Here is a 13,221-nt window from a genome sequence, read left to right as displayed (position 1 = left end):
CTGTCTGGATAGGAAAGACTTTCACCATGTTTATAAATAAGTAAAAGGTGTAATTGATGGAACCAAATTGCTGAAGAAGTTAGATGGGTCATAGTCCAAACCATAGGGGGAAGGACTGGATTTTTATATCTAAGAGGCATCCATCCTGCATATGGAAGAAGGCTGGGGACAAATGGAAGACAAAATGACAGGGTGGGGGAGGCGGGAATTAGAGGTCTTTTTCATTCCTTAGTGACTTACTTTTTTTGGTAAAGGAGGAAGCAGATTTTCTCTTGAGAGTGTGTGTGGGGGCGGTGGGCAGGAGGGTAAACAGTGTAAAGGTCTTGAGAGGAGTAGTGATTCTTTGGAACAACATAAGAGGAATGGGAAGAGTGGGCAAACTAACAACAGGACTAAGACCTCTCTTGTGGCATTGAGAGTCCAACTGAAGCTGACTTTTCCCAGAAGCACTCAGCCCAGAAGCAGAGAAAGTCAGTTGTGAGACAGAGCTAGGAATGAGGCTCCCCAGCCATGCTGCAGAAAGACAACATGCTAAGGAATCAAGGGCATGGCTCACAGAGTGGCTTAGGGTAGACAATGGGGAGGGGCAAGTAGTCTGGAAATAGTGGATTAAAGAGCAGGTTTAGTGAGGGCAGGAGAATGAGCGCTCTAGTCCTCCCTTTTCTCCCACCCCTCTGGCCCTGCCTGAATGTCTCTGCTTGCTATGGCCGTCATTACTGAGAGAAAAAAACAAAACAAAACAGAGAGAATACATGCATTATTTCAAAATTCCTTTAACACTTTTCTTAAAAGACATGAATCATCTAATTACCCCCCCCAAAGCCCTTTCAAATTCCAAGACTGAGAACAAAATTATAGTTAAATGTTTAATTAATGTTTATTATAGCTAGCATATTAGTTTTAGAAAGGTCAAATTTATGATACAATGAGGTAATACTTTTTACATTCTGTCAGTTTATTTTATAGCACATTGGGGTCCTAAGTATAATAAATATCTTCTATTATTTTGTAGAATTCTTGTAAGTAAAGCTGTGTGGGGCTGAGAGAATATTGAATTTCAAGTCAAATGAGCTCGTGTGAACCTTAGGCAAGCCACTTCATCTTTCAGGACTTCAGTTTTCAGCCATAAAAGGAAGCGTAGGGATAAATCTCCAAGTTTCCTTCCAGGTTAAAAAAATCATGAACATAATTTAGCATTTTAAATTTCTATAGTATTTATAGGTTTTATCCTCTTTTCTTTTATGGTAAATTTTTGATCAAAGCTATGATTTATTGACCTTCAGTTCTTGATCAGGAATACAAACGTCAAAGATGACACCATCTCTTAGGGAAATAGAACCTACTGTACCACAGTCTATTTTATGATGCAATTTTACTCTGTGTACACATTTACCCTTTGGAGGCTCCAAAAATTCAGAAATATTTATTTACCTTCTTCTGACTATGCCTTTTCTGAGGAGACTCCATAATTTATTGCCTATTGGAACCAAGCCTTGACTTTAGTAGGTGGATGCTCTGTAGTAACTTCCGCACATCTCAACAATATCAGCAAACACATATAACATATCCATTACAATGCAGTACAATAAGGGAGCACTTAAAAGTGTGCCTGATACATTGAACAGCATGAGGAGGGGAAAGTAATCAAAACATAGCCTTCATTTTCATCTCTATTCAGATGGTTCTCCTGTTGCAATATGAAAACTGGGCAGAACATGGCTCACTCTTGAGTTAGATAGTCCCACAGTGACTTTGTAACAGAACAGTCTTGACTCAGATAGCAAAGTATCCAGTCCCAAAAGATTAAGCTACTCTTCCCTCTTTACTCAGAAGATAACTCCTCCTCTCATTTACTAGATGCTCAGGGTCTAAGGGTGGGTGAGGGAAGGGGAAGGATATGTAAAAGAGAGAACAGCAAAGTTCTTATTTAGCTAGTGGCTGATGCTGTCTTAAGTACAAGCCCACCTAGAAGTTTTGTTATCTTGAATCCTGACTGGGTTGTTCCTGTGGAAATTCACCTGATGTGGGCAATGCACACATTGGGTTCCCATTTATTCCCCTGCCCATCCTCCCACGATGGCTCCCTTGTCTGTTTGCTCCTTGTTTGCACTCGTTTGTGCTCATTGTCTCCCCTTTTTTTGCTTCTTGTTTTTCCTTTGGGAGGCACCAGGAACTGAACCTAGGACCTCCCATGTTGGAAGTAGGCACTCAACTGCTTGAGCCACATCTACTCCCCGCCACCCCCCACCATTTATTTTTGTTCCACCCCACTGCTTTTAGGATTTCCACACCTGGGAGAGCCCTGCTGGATAGAAGAATCTTGGCAGAATGCTTTTGAAAATGACCGCAGGCCTCTAACCAAAGATTTCTTAAATAGGCATGCAAAGGCTTGATAAATAGTATGCCATTTCAAACTTCTAGCTTCTATTTAGAGCATGGAAAGCTGGAAAGAACATCACTCCGACCCTAACAACTAATTAAAGCTGAATTGTCTACATTTGAACATTTCTTAAGTCCATCAGTGAGCAGAGATCACAAGGCAACAAATGAGCCTAAAATTTAAGGTGAGAGAGATGCCTTTAAGGAGAGATGGAATGTGTGTACCAGCTGATCTCAGGCAGCAAACCTGGGGAAGACAGGGTCTCCCTAGAAGTGGATAAGAAGTTTTCAGCTAAGGTTTTGTTTTTTTTTTTAAATATGACAAGCTTATTAAATTTTAACAAATTGCTTGTATGGGTTAGTGTGAGAGTACAGAACCTGTGGAAGCTGAAGACAGGGAATCTGCACCCACTTCCAGGCTTTTCTCCACATACCTCACAGAGTACTCAAAGAAAGACTGGGGTCAGAGTGGGAAAGCAGAGAAAGCCTCCTTTGGTGGTACATGTCCTAGGGAGAGGAGTGGAAGCCCTACAGAACAAAACCCTTCAGTCACTAGGGGAAGAGCAACAAACCTACTAGCGCACAAATTATAAAGACATTAAATTGAGGAAAGGGAATAAAAAAGCCTCTGCTCCTGGGAAAGGGATAGGAAACACTCTCCTATACAACAAGAATCACCAGAGACACAAAGCAGAATTCATCTGCCATAAGGAAGAGGGTAAGGATCACTGAGAAAGCCCGAGCCCTGAGACTGAGGGACACAAACCCTGCCTGAAACAAGGCTGAACCAAAGAAACCAGAATGCCTCTTTCCCTACCAGGTTAGCAAGTGTCTTGTAACAAATAGCAGCAATCAACTTCAGGGAAAGGGATGAGGGCATAGCAAGAGATCCTCTCCGAGGTGCCAGCTCACAAGGAAAACCTAAAGACTAAGCCCACCATAAATAAAGTATGCTAAATGCCAAAAACTGGAAACAACTGGTGACTAAATAAACCTTCATACAGTCTCACAATGGAATATTACTCATCAATCAAAAGTAACAAACTATTGATACTTGCAATATTATGGATGAATCTTAAATACATTATGCTAAGGTAAAAAAATAAAGCCAGATTAAAAAGGCCACATAGGTATAGTTCCACTGATAAGACATTCTGGAATAGGCAAAGCAATAAGGACAGAGAAGAGATCAGTGACCGAAAGTGGAGTAAGGGGTTAACTACAAAGGGGCAGGAAAGATTTTTGAGGGGCTAGAGAACTCTTGCATATCTTGATTGTGGTGGTGCTTATATGACATGCTGTCAAAACTCATAGAACTATTTAAAAAGTGATTTTACTGTATGTAACATATCTCAAAACATTAAAAAATTTTAAATAGTACTTCATTAAAATTAAGACATTTTGGTCATCAAAAGCCACCATTAAGAGAGTAGAGAAACAAGCCACAGATTGGGAGAAAACTAGAAAAGAAAATAGAACTTGTATCCAGAAAATATAGAGCATACAAATGAATAAGAAAAAAGCAGACAACCAAATAGAAAAAATGAGCAAAAGATTTGAATGGACATTTCACAAAAGACGATATCCAAACAGCTAGTAAGCATATGTAATGGTGCTTAACATCAGCAAAATGCAAATAAAACCATACTGAGATACTACTTCATACCCACTGGATTAGCTAAAATTAAAGATTAATTATACCAAAGTTGGTGAGGACAAGGAGCACTGAAACTGATTGTAAATTTGTACAACCACTTTGGAATCTATTTACTAAAGTTAAGCATACACATGCCTTATGGTCCAGCAATTCCACTCCTAGATACCTATCCAATAGAAATGAGTACAGATGTCTACCAAAAGACATCTTCAAGAACATTTACAGCACCATTATTCAAAATAACAAAAATATGGAAGCAACTCAAATTTCCATCAACAGAAGAACAAATAAAGAAATTGTAGTACATGCATAAATGAAATAACACCTGTCAATAAAGATGAAAAAATGACTGAAACATGCATCAAGGATGAAACTCACAGATATTATTAAAAGGGAAATATAAAAGAATATATACTGCACACTTTCATTTTTATGAAGTTCATGAATAGGCAAAACTAATCTCTAGTGATGAAGTCAGGGTGAGAAGAAGCATGAGGGAGCCATCTGAGTTGGTGGAATGTTATTTATCTTGATATTGGTGGTATTTAAATGGGGGTATAAGTAAAACATCATTGAATAGTGCACTTGAGTTCATGCACTTTATACCTCAATACAAGACAATATGAAGAAAATATCATTCACAGCATAGCTCAAAGATTAATGATAATGTGTGCAAAACTAATATAAGCAGACTAGAAGAATTGTGACAAGTCATATCACCTGGCACCTTTGTGCTTCTTATCAGCCTGTCCATGGAGAGTAAATATGCATTAGCTCTGTAGCCCATGGTAGATCAGCTTTGCTGCAGCTTCTATTCCTTTTAGGTACCATACTTATGCAATGTCAAAAGAAACTTGTCTTTTTTATTAAAAAAAAAATGTAACACAGGCATTTTTCTGCTAATATTTTAGAGTCATTTGTTTCTATATGCTATTAATTGCTATAGTGTAACATGTCAGACTATTTTTTTTTCTATCAAGGGAATAAAATGTGTTGTTGCACCATCAGCTTCCTACCATATCATTATTGATACATCAAGATTTGTACACTTTACCTTATGCCTTTGTACTATAATACAATTTGTTTGCAGTGGCCTCTTGCCAACATGACTAGGAGGCCATACCCATTTCAGGTCTCTAGGATTCAGGCACCTGAGCCAGGTCCTAGATGGTAGTTATGTTCTAACACAGCAGCACTCCTGTTTTCAATTCTGCCATCAAGGCAGCTCCTCTGTATTTCCCTATGAACATCTACAGTCCTCTCTCCTCCCAACTGCAGCAGTTACACACTAAGCTCCCAAGCCAGTCTTGAGGTCTCTCACTGGGTCAGAGGAGGACAAAGGAAACCTCATCTACTCACACACAACCCAGCAAACTGCCCACAATATCTTTCTTCACAAATCCTCTCCCCTTCATAACTTGACCTTTTTCATATCTTTTTTTTTTTAAAGATTTATTTATTTATTTCTCTCCCCTTCCCCCACCCACCTCGGTTATCTGTTCTCTGTGTCTATTTGCTGTGTCTTCTTTGTCCACTTCTATGGTTGTCAGCAGCACAGGAATCTGTGTTTCTTTTTTGTTGTGTCATCTTGTTGTGTCAGCTCTCTGTGTGTGCGGCACCATTCCTGAGCAGACTGCACTTTCTTTCACACTGGGTGGCTCTCCCTACGGGGTGCACTCCTTGTGCGTGGGGCTCCCCTACGCGGGGACACCCCTGCATGGCAGGGCACTCTTTGTGTGCATCAGCACTGCACATAGGCCAGCTGCACACGGGCCAGGGAGGCCCGGGGTTTGAACCGCGGACCTCCCATGTGGTAGACGGACGCCCTAACCACTGGGCCAAGTCCACCATCCCTTTTTTTTTATATCTTGGATGTGATTGAGAGGCCCATGCATCTTTGAACCAGGATCAGACATTTACTTTATTTTTTTAAAGATTTGTTTTATTTATTTCTCCTCCCCTTCCCCCCCCCCCCCCCACTGTCTGCTCTCTTGTGTCCATTTACTGTGTGTTCTTTCATGTCCACTTGCATTCTCAGCAGCATCGGGAATCTGTGTCTCTTTTTGTTGTGTCATCTTGCTGCGTCAGCTCTCTGTGTGTGCGGCACCACTCCTGGGTGGGGTGTGCTTTTTTCATGTGGAGCTCCCCTACGTGGGGGACACCCCTGTGTCGGGGATACCCCTACATGGCATGGCACTCCTTGCACACAGCAGCACTACGTGTGGGCCAGCTCACCACACAAGCCAGGAGGCCCTGGGTTTGAACCCTGGACCTCCTATGGTGGGCACTCTACCAGTTGAGCCACATCTGCTTCCCCAGACATTTAGTTTATAATTGCATTTTGGTCCAGCACTTTGTTTTGATGTGCAGTGTTGAGGGATGGTACTGGACATTTCAAAACTTCAGTATTAGCATCCTGTTACAATGGCTTTAAGTTGAACCATATGAAATTGCTAGTTATTGACTATTTTTTACATAAAAGAACAATTTCATATGGCTCAAATAATTTTATTCAAGATAGACTTTATAGAGAAAATTAACTTAAGGTTGAAAGAAAGTAGATTCTTACATGAAAACTCAAATACTGAAACACCTGTGAAGCATCTTACCTTGACTTTCAAATCAGCGCACAATTCCTGTTGCTTTTTCCTGTCTTTAGCCAACATGCTCTCCATTTCGTGAGTTGCACAGGCCTCAGCAAGGGTTATCACAGCCTTCTGTATAAACTCTTTCCTATTCTTATTCCAATTCGATATCAAGATCTTTCGCTGCTCCCTAGCAAAGTGATATTGATCACAATATTTCTCATGTTCAACCTGAAAAGATAACAGAGTAAACACAATGTTTACATTGTGTTACATTGCTATTATAAGTAAACTTGTATTATTTTTCATCATTTTCACTATGAAAATGAGCCTATACTTTATAATTCATGATTACAAAAATGAATAAAATAAATATAACCAATGATTTTGAAAAATTGAGGACAAGCATCTTCTCAAAAGTAAATTAAGAAGAACCAGGCACCAGATGCTATCTCCAGAGCTCTGAGACTGTGTCCAACTGGTGACTGATGACAAGTCAATTAACCTTTATAAGTCCTCAGTTTCTTCATGTAAGGTGGAGTCTGGACAAGTGACCTCGAAAACATCTTTCACTTCTCAATGTCAACAATTCTATGATAATAAAGCAATGTTTTTCCCTATCTTTAATTTTGAAAATACTTTATCTTTATATCTGTTTTGGTATCTTAACAATTACTTCGAGGGAAGCGGACTTGGCCCAGTGGTTAGGGCGTCCGCCTACCACATGGGAGATCCGCAGTTCAAACACCAGGCCTCCTTGACCCGTGTGGAGCTGGCCCATGCACAGTGCTGATGCATGGAAGGAGTGCCCTGCCACGCAGGGGTGTCCCCCGTGTAGGGGAGCCCCACGTGCAAGGAGTGTGCCCCATAAGGAGAGCTGCCCAGCGCCCAAGAACGGCGCCACACAAGTGGAGAGCTGACACAGCAAGATGATACAACAAAAAGAAACACAGATTCCCAATGCCGCTGATAAGGATAGAAGCAGTCACAGAAGGACACACAGCATTTGGACACGGAGAGCAGACAACTGGGGGGGGGGAGGAAGGGGAAGGGAGTGAAATAAAAACAAAAACAAAAAAATAATTACTTTGAGTGCTTAATTTAGACAATATACTAATAAACAGAGAAAACTGTGGCAATAATAAATGGAAACTCAGTTTTGCCTTTAATTACTGAAACATTCAGATGTTCTAATGTCTAAATTTGAAATAATTACAGCAGTGACCCTTAGCCTTTTCCACTCCACACTCCTGGGGAAAGGACCATCTCACATCAGTAACAGTATCTCCTTTTGGAAATGATTCTCAACCAGGGGATGTAACAGAGTCTTGGAGGAAAGAGTAGGAATGGGAGGTGACTGAATAGTTTGAAAAATCTCTGCAGGTGATTCTGATGCTCCTTGTATGAAACTGTGTACCCTGAAATTGAGAGTCACTGATCTAAATAATTCTTTGTTTTGGTGGTATTGACCCAGTCTCTGAATTTGATTATTTAGCCCCCAAGTGGTGTGAAAAAGAATCTGGCAAGCAGGATAAGGTAGGTCCTACCAAAAGTAAAACTTTATGTATGGTTAATTATGTACACAATGTAACAGACTATGACCCAAGTTAAACCAAATATCAGTTACTAAAATCTGTTCTGTAAGCTTCCTAGCTTTGTCCATAAAGCCAAAAATAAGTTTAACACCTGTCAAAAATTAAGCAAGCAAGCATACATCATTCAGAAATGCATATTAGTCAATTCACTGTAAGAAGTAAATGGAAAAATATGTATCATATCAATGGTAGAAAAACACAAAAATTAACAAAGTTAAAAATGATAGCTGGTAACAGAAGAAAATAGAATCAAAAAGAATTTTAAAAAGTGATCGGATTTAATAAATTAAGAATTTTTTTGAAAAGCTAGAATGAACTATTTGTTATGAACATGTTTATTATATAATAAGTATCTGTTCTAAAAGGAAGAATGGGAGAGGATAAGAGAAGATGGGAGAGGATACTAGCTGTGTAGCCTTTGCTTCAACTTCTTTATCTATAAAATAAGGATAACAATAGTACCTTTCTCATACATTCTGTTTGCTAAAGGATTTTATACATGTCTGACACACTATGACTCCTATACACATTAATATTATTATTACTTGCTGTGAAGGTTAATTTTATGTGTCAACTTGGGAATGTTATGTTGTCTAGTTGTCCGGTCAAGCACACACTGGCCTGATTGTCATTGTAAGGATATTTTACAGATGAGATTAACATCCACAGCCAGTTCAACTTACGTAAAGGTCACCCTCCATAATATGGTATGCCTCATCCAGTCAGTTGGAAATCTTAACAGTAAGAACTGAGGGTTCCAGGACACAGAAGGAATTCTGCCTCAAGACCTATACCCTCCACTCCTTGCTGAGCTTCCAACCTAAGGAGTTTGAATTCAAGAATTTAACGCCATTCTCACTGGAATTTCTAGTCTCTGTAAACTTGGCAGTGGCAGAACCTCTGAGGGTGGGCAGGTGACCGGGCACAGCAGAAGAGCAACCTCAGTAGCCAATGGAAAGATCTCCAGGGCAGCTAGACTCAGAAGGATTAAATGTTGCCACATGAGTCTCCTGCCTTCATATGGACTAAACAGACTTGAAGCTTGACTTTCAAAGACATTCTACTTATAATCCCATTATTTCTATAGCATTGGAAAAAATAATTTTTAGAGCATAATTAAAATATATATATATATTTTTGCCTTATAGTTATTAACCACTAAAATAATTTAACTTGCCAATATGCAGGCTCTGGCACTTACCAGATCATATCTAGATTTGTGAGGAAAATATCTTTGTAACATGTCCAGATACAGAGTCCTTCTACCAAAGAGATCTCCAGGATACTGATCCAAAATAGCCTGGTAAATCCAGTGGTCTTCTTCACTTAACTGGAAGTTTCTGGAAGCAAACAAATATCATTAGATATCATTAAGCAATTGTGGAAGCTTAAGGGACTTTAAATTGCTAAAGCTATTAGCAAGAGATAATAATTATGTAAAATGAAGGTTTTTTAAAAATACATTAGCTAAATTTGATGAAGGGTATAGAAAACGTTCTCAATTCTAATAAATACAGTTGGTTCTTTTACTCCTTTACTTGGTCTTGGCGTGAGTTCCAGGTATAAATTGAAGAGGTCCGACAATTAAACACAATGTTTTAAGTTCTTAATTTCATCTTGCCAAAACAATATTTTAAAAATCATGATCAATGGATGAATTAAAATTTGGAGAATAAATTATTATACATACAGATTAAAGGGGAATTTTTCTTAATCAACAAAGTCCCCATGTACAGACTAGAGGAGAATACAAATGCAGATATGATTAAATGAACAATTGTACAAAAGAAAATATAGACTGAGGGAAGCACTTATTTAATGTTTGACTTTACAGTCAAGTCTAAAATTATCTTTTAAGTTCATCCTCTTGGTTTGTTGGTGTGTTGGGGTAAGACTAGATATTGTTGGTGATGTTAAAGAAATCATTTGTAAATAGGATCCCTTCTAGTCATCTTTCTAATAACATGTCTGCCATGATTCCAAAAGGCCTTTTTCATTTCTAATACTCCTAGTCATTGGCTTGGTTTGTGTTTTATATAAAGATAAAGTATTAGCAAAGCCCTAAGAAGAGTGAAAAAGTTGCAATATCAGCTTGAACTCTAAACTGAATTAATCTATTCTACTTGTATCCTGAGTTTATTTGCATATTGTCATTCCTATTTAATAAATTAGAATAATCAAATACAGATGCAATCAGAAGGAATATTATTAGCAACAAATATTTCTTTGATCCAAGATGGAAACTTGCTATTGTTTATTTCTCCTGTATCAGTGGCCTTCTACCTTAAAGTTAATTATGCAATCAAAGATTATTCATAATGTCTTCCATGCCCCTGAAAAATATGTGACAGTTGAAAACAGAATAAAACACCGTTTAAATCAGTGATACTAATGGGAATTCCACTGTCCTCTTACAAGGTTACCTAGTTTTTGCAAAGCACTTCATTATTTGGGGAAGTAGCAAGAAAGAAAAAAAAATCTTTTTCAAAGGAGTAAATCCTCTCTACCGACTGTATAATAGTAAGGAAAAGAGGGCTGGGGAAAAAGCAAGGGGGTAAGTGAAGGAGTTGAGGTGGAAATGTATTAGTTTCCTGGCAGTTAAAGCAAATACCATGCAGTGGGTTGGCTTAAACAATGGGAATTTACTGGTGCACAGTTTTGAGGCTAGGAGAAGTCCAAAATCAAAGTGTCATGAAGGTGATGCTTTCTCCCAGAAGACTGTGGAAGTTTGGGGCTGGCTGCTAGAGATCATTGTTCCTTGGCTTTTCTGTCACATGGCAATGCACATGGCAGCCTCTCTTGGCTTCTTTCTTCTGTTCTGGGTTCTGTTGACTTTCAGCTTCTGACTGCTCTCCGTGGTTTTCACCCTGTCTGATTTTCACTCTGCTTGTAAAGGACTCCAGTAATCCAAATTAAAGCCCAACCTGATTCATTTAGGCCACACCTTAACTGAAGTAACATCTTGAAGAGATCATATATATAATGGGTCCACACTCACAGGAATGGATTAAGCTTAAGAACATATTTTTCTGGCGTAGATAGCTCAAAGTCACCATAACTAGGAAGAAGAATACTCTAAAGTTCTTGAGTATGACCTAATAATCGATTGCAGAGAAAGAATTTGAGATGAGGTCATTCACTGAACACACTAAGGGTTTTGGTCCTGACTAACTCAGTTATGCAAGTGTTGGGGATTGAATCACGCTCTCCCACAAAAGGCATATTCAGATTCCAACCCCTGATCCTGTTGATGTGAACCCATTTGTAAATAAGACCTTTGAAGATGTTATAAGTTAAGTGGTGCCCACACTGAATCAGAGTGGGCCTTAATCTAATATGGCTGAAGTGCTTATAAGCAAAGGAAACTTGACACAAAAAGAAAGCCCCAGAAAGCAAGAGTATGGAAAACAACAGAACCTAGAAGAGAAAGAAGACACAGCCATGTGCATTGCCATGTGATATAAAAGCCAGGGAACCCCAATCAGAAGATGCTGACTCCAGGAGGAAGCAAGACTCTAGCCTCTGGAACTATGAGCCAAGAAATTCCTATTATTAAGACTATTTGAATGGTAATTGCCATCTGGAAACTAAAATAACATGAAGTCCAAGGCTTTCTGCAAATAAATAATTTCAAATAGTGGCATTAAGCAGGGAAGAAAGTTTGGCAGTTAAATAAGCATCAGTAATAGAATGTATATTTGTGTGTGTGTTTGTGTAATGGAATATTGTTCAGCTGTAAAAAGGAATGGAGTTCTGATACAGGCTACAACACTGAGGAACCTTGAGAAAATTTAATGTTGAGTGAAGTAAGCCAAATAGAAAAGGACAAATACTGTGTGACCTCAAAGATGAAATAATCAGAATAAACAAATTAATAGAATCAGAAACCAGATTATAGGCTACCAGGGATAGGACTGAGGGTGGGAAATGGGGAGCTAATACTTAATAGGACAGAGTTTCTGTTTATGATAAAAGAAAAGTTTTAGTAGTAGATGGTGGTAATGGCAACACAACAATATGAACATAATTAACAACACTGAATTACATATTTGAATGTGGTTAAAATGGGAAATATTAAGTTGTATTTTGTTTTCACAATAAAAATTTTATGTTAAACCCATAGAGCTCTATAACACAGACTGAACCCTAATATAAACTATGGACTTCAGTTGATAAAATAATAATAATAATAATGGTTCATCAATTGTAATAAATGTACCTCACCAACGCAAAATGTTCATAGGGAAAATTGGGGGAAGGGATATATAGGAACTTTTATAAACCTATAAAATTATAGGTTTATAGCAAACCTATAATTGCTCTAAAAATAATTTTTTAAAAGTTAATTGTCTTCTAATCTTTATGGACAATATCTTAATCCCTCTCTCAAGAAACCCTTTTTCATTCATGGTAATAATGAATAATTATAACAGCAGAGTTAGCCACATAAATTCTCTATTACCATATCACATGCAATAAGAAGAGAACAAAGCTTAAGTTCAGGGAAACGGACTTGGCCCAGTGGTTAGGGCATCCATCTACCACATGGGAGGTCCATGGTTCAAGCCCCGGGCCTCCTTGACCCGTGTGGAGCTGGCCCATGCGCAGTGCTGAGGCGCGCAAGGAGTGCCGTGCCACGCAGGGGTGTCCCCCACGTAGGGGAGCCCCACGCGCAAGGAGTGCGCCCGTAAGGAGAGCCGCCCAGCATGAAACAAAGTGCAGCCTGCCCAGGAGTGGCACCGCCCACACTTCCCATGCAGCTGACAACAACAGAAGCGGACAAAGAAACAAGATACAGCAAATAGACACAGAGAACAGACAACCCGGGGAGGGGGGGAATTAAATAAATAAACAAATCTTTAAAAAAAAAAAAAAGCTGAAGTTCATGTCTCCATATCTACAATTTGTAATCAAAGGGATTTGAACATGATCTGAATTTGCACCTCTATTTGATTATAGGTATGTATGTGTATACATGTATGTAAACGCTAGGGGGTGGAAAGTG

At 38.9% G+C, this 13,221-nt stretch overlaps 1 protein-coding gene across 3 annotated transcripts in view; it reads right to left on the bottom strand.

The window, feature by feature from the left end:
* The window catches only part of CCDC148 (coiled-coil domain containing 148), a 266,519-nt gene that overhangs the window by 130,343 nt on the left and 122,955 nt on the right, over positions 1-13,221 (bottom strand). For all 3 annotated transcript variants that reach the window (XM_058300887.2, XM_071216424.1, XM_071216425.1), the window contains 2 exons: positions 9,418-9,556; positions 6,646-6,852 (listed from right to left, as the gene is read on the bottom strand). In XM_058300887.2, coding sequence (XP_058156870.1) covers positions 6,646-6,852; positions 9,418-9,556 — 346 coding nt within the window. The remainder of the gene's footprint in view (positions 1-6,645; positions 6,853-9,417; positions 9,557-13,221) is intronic.

Source organism: Dasypus novemcinctus, chromosome 7 (genome assembly GCF_030445035.2).
Source record: "Dasypus novemcinctus isolate mDasNov1 chromosome 7, mDasNov1.1.hap2, whole genome shotgun sequence".
In the NCBI taxonomy this organism is placed as follows: domain Eukaryota; kingdom Metazoa; phylum Chordata; class Mammalia; order Cingulata; family Dasypodidae; genus Dasypus; species Dasypus novemcinctus.
Note: the sequence above shows the minus strand (reverse complement) of the source record. Positions and strands in the feature narration are given on the sequence as shown.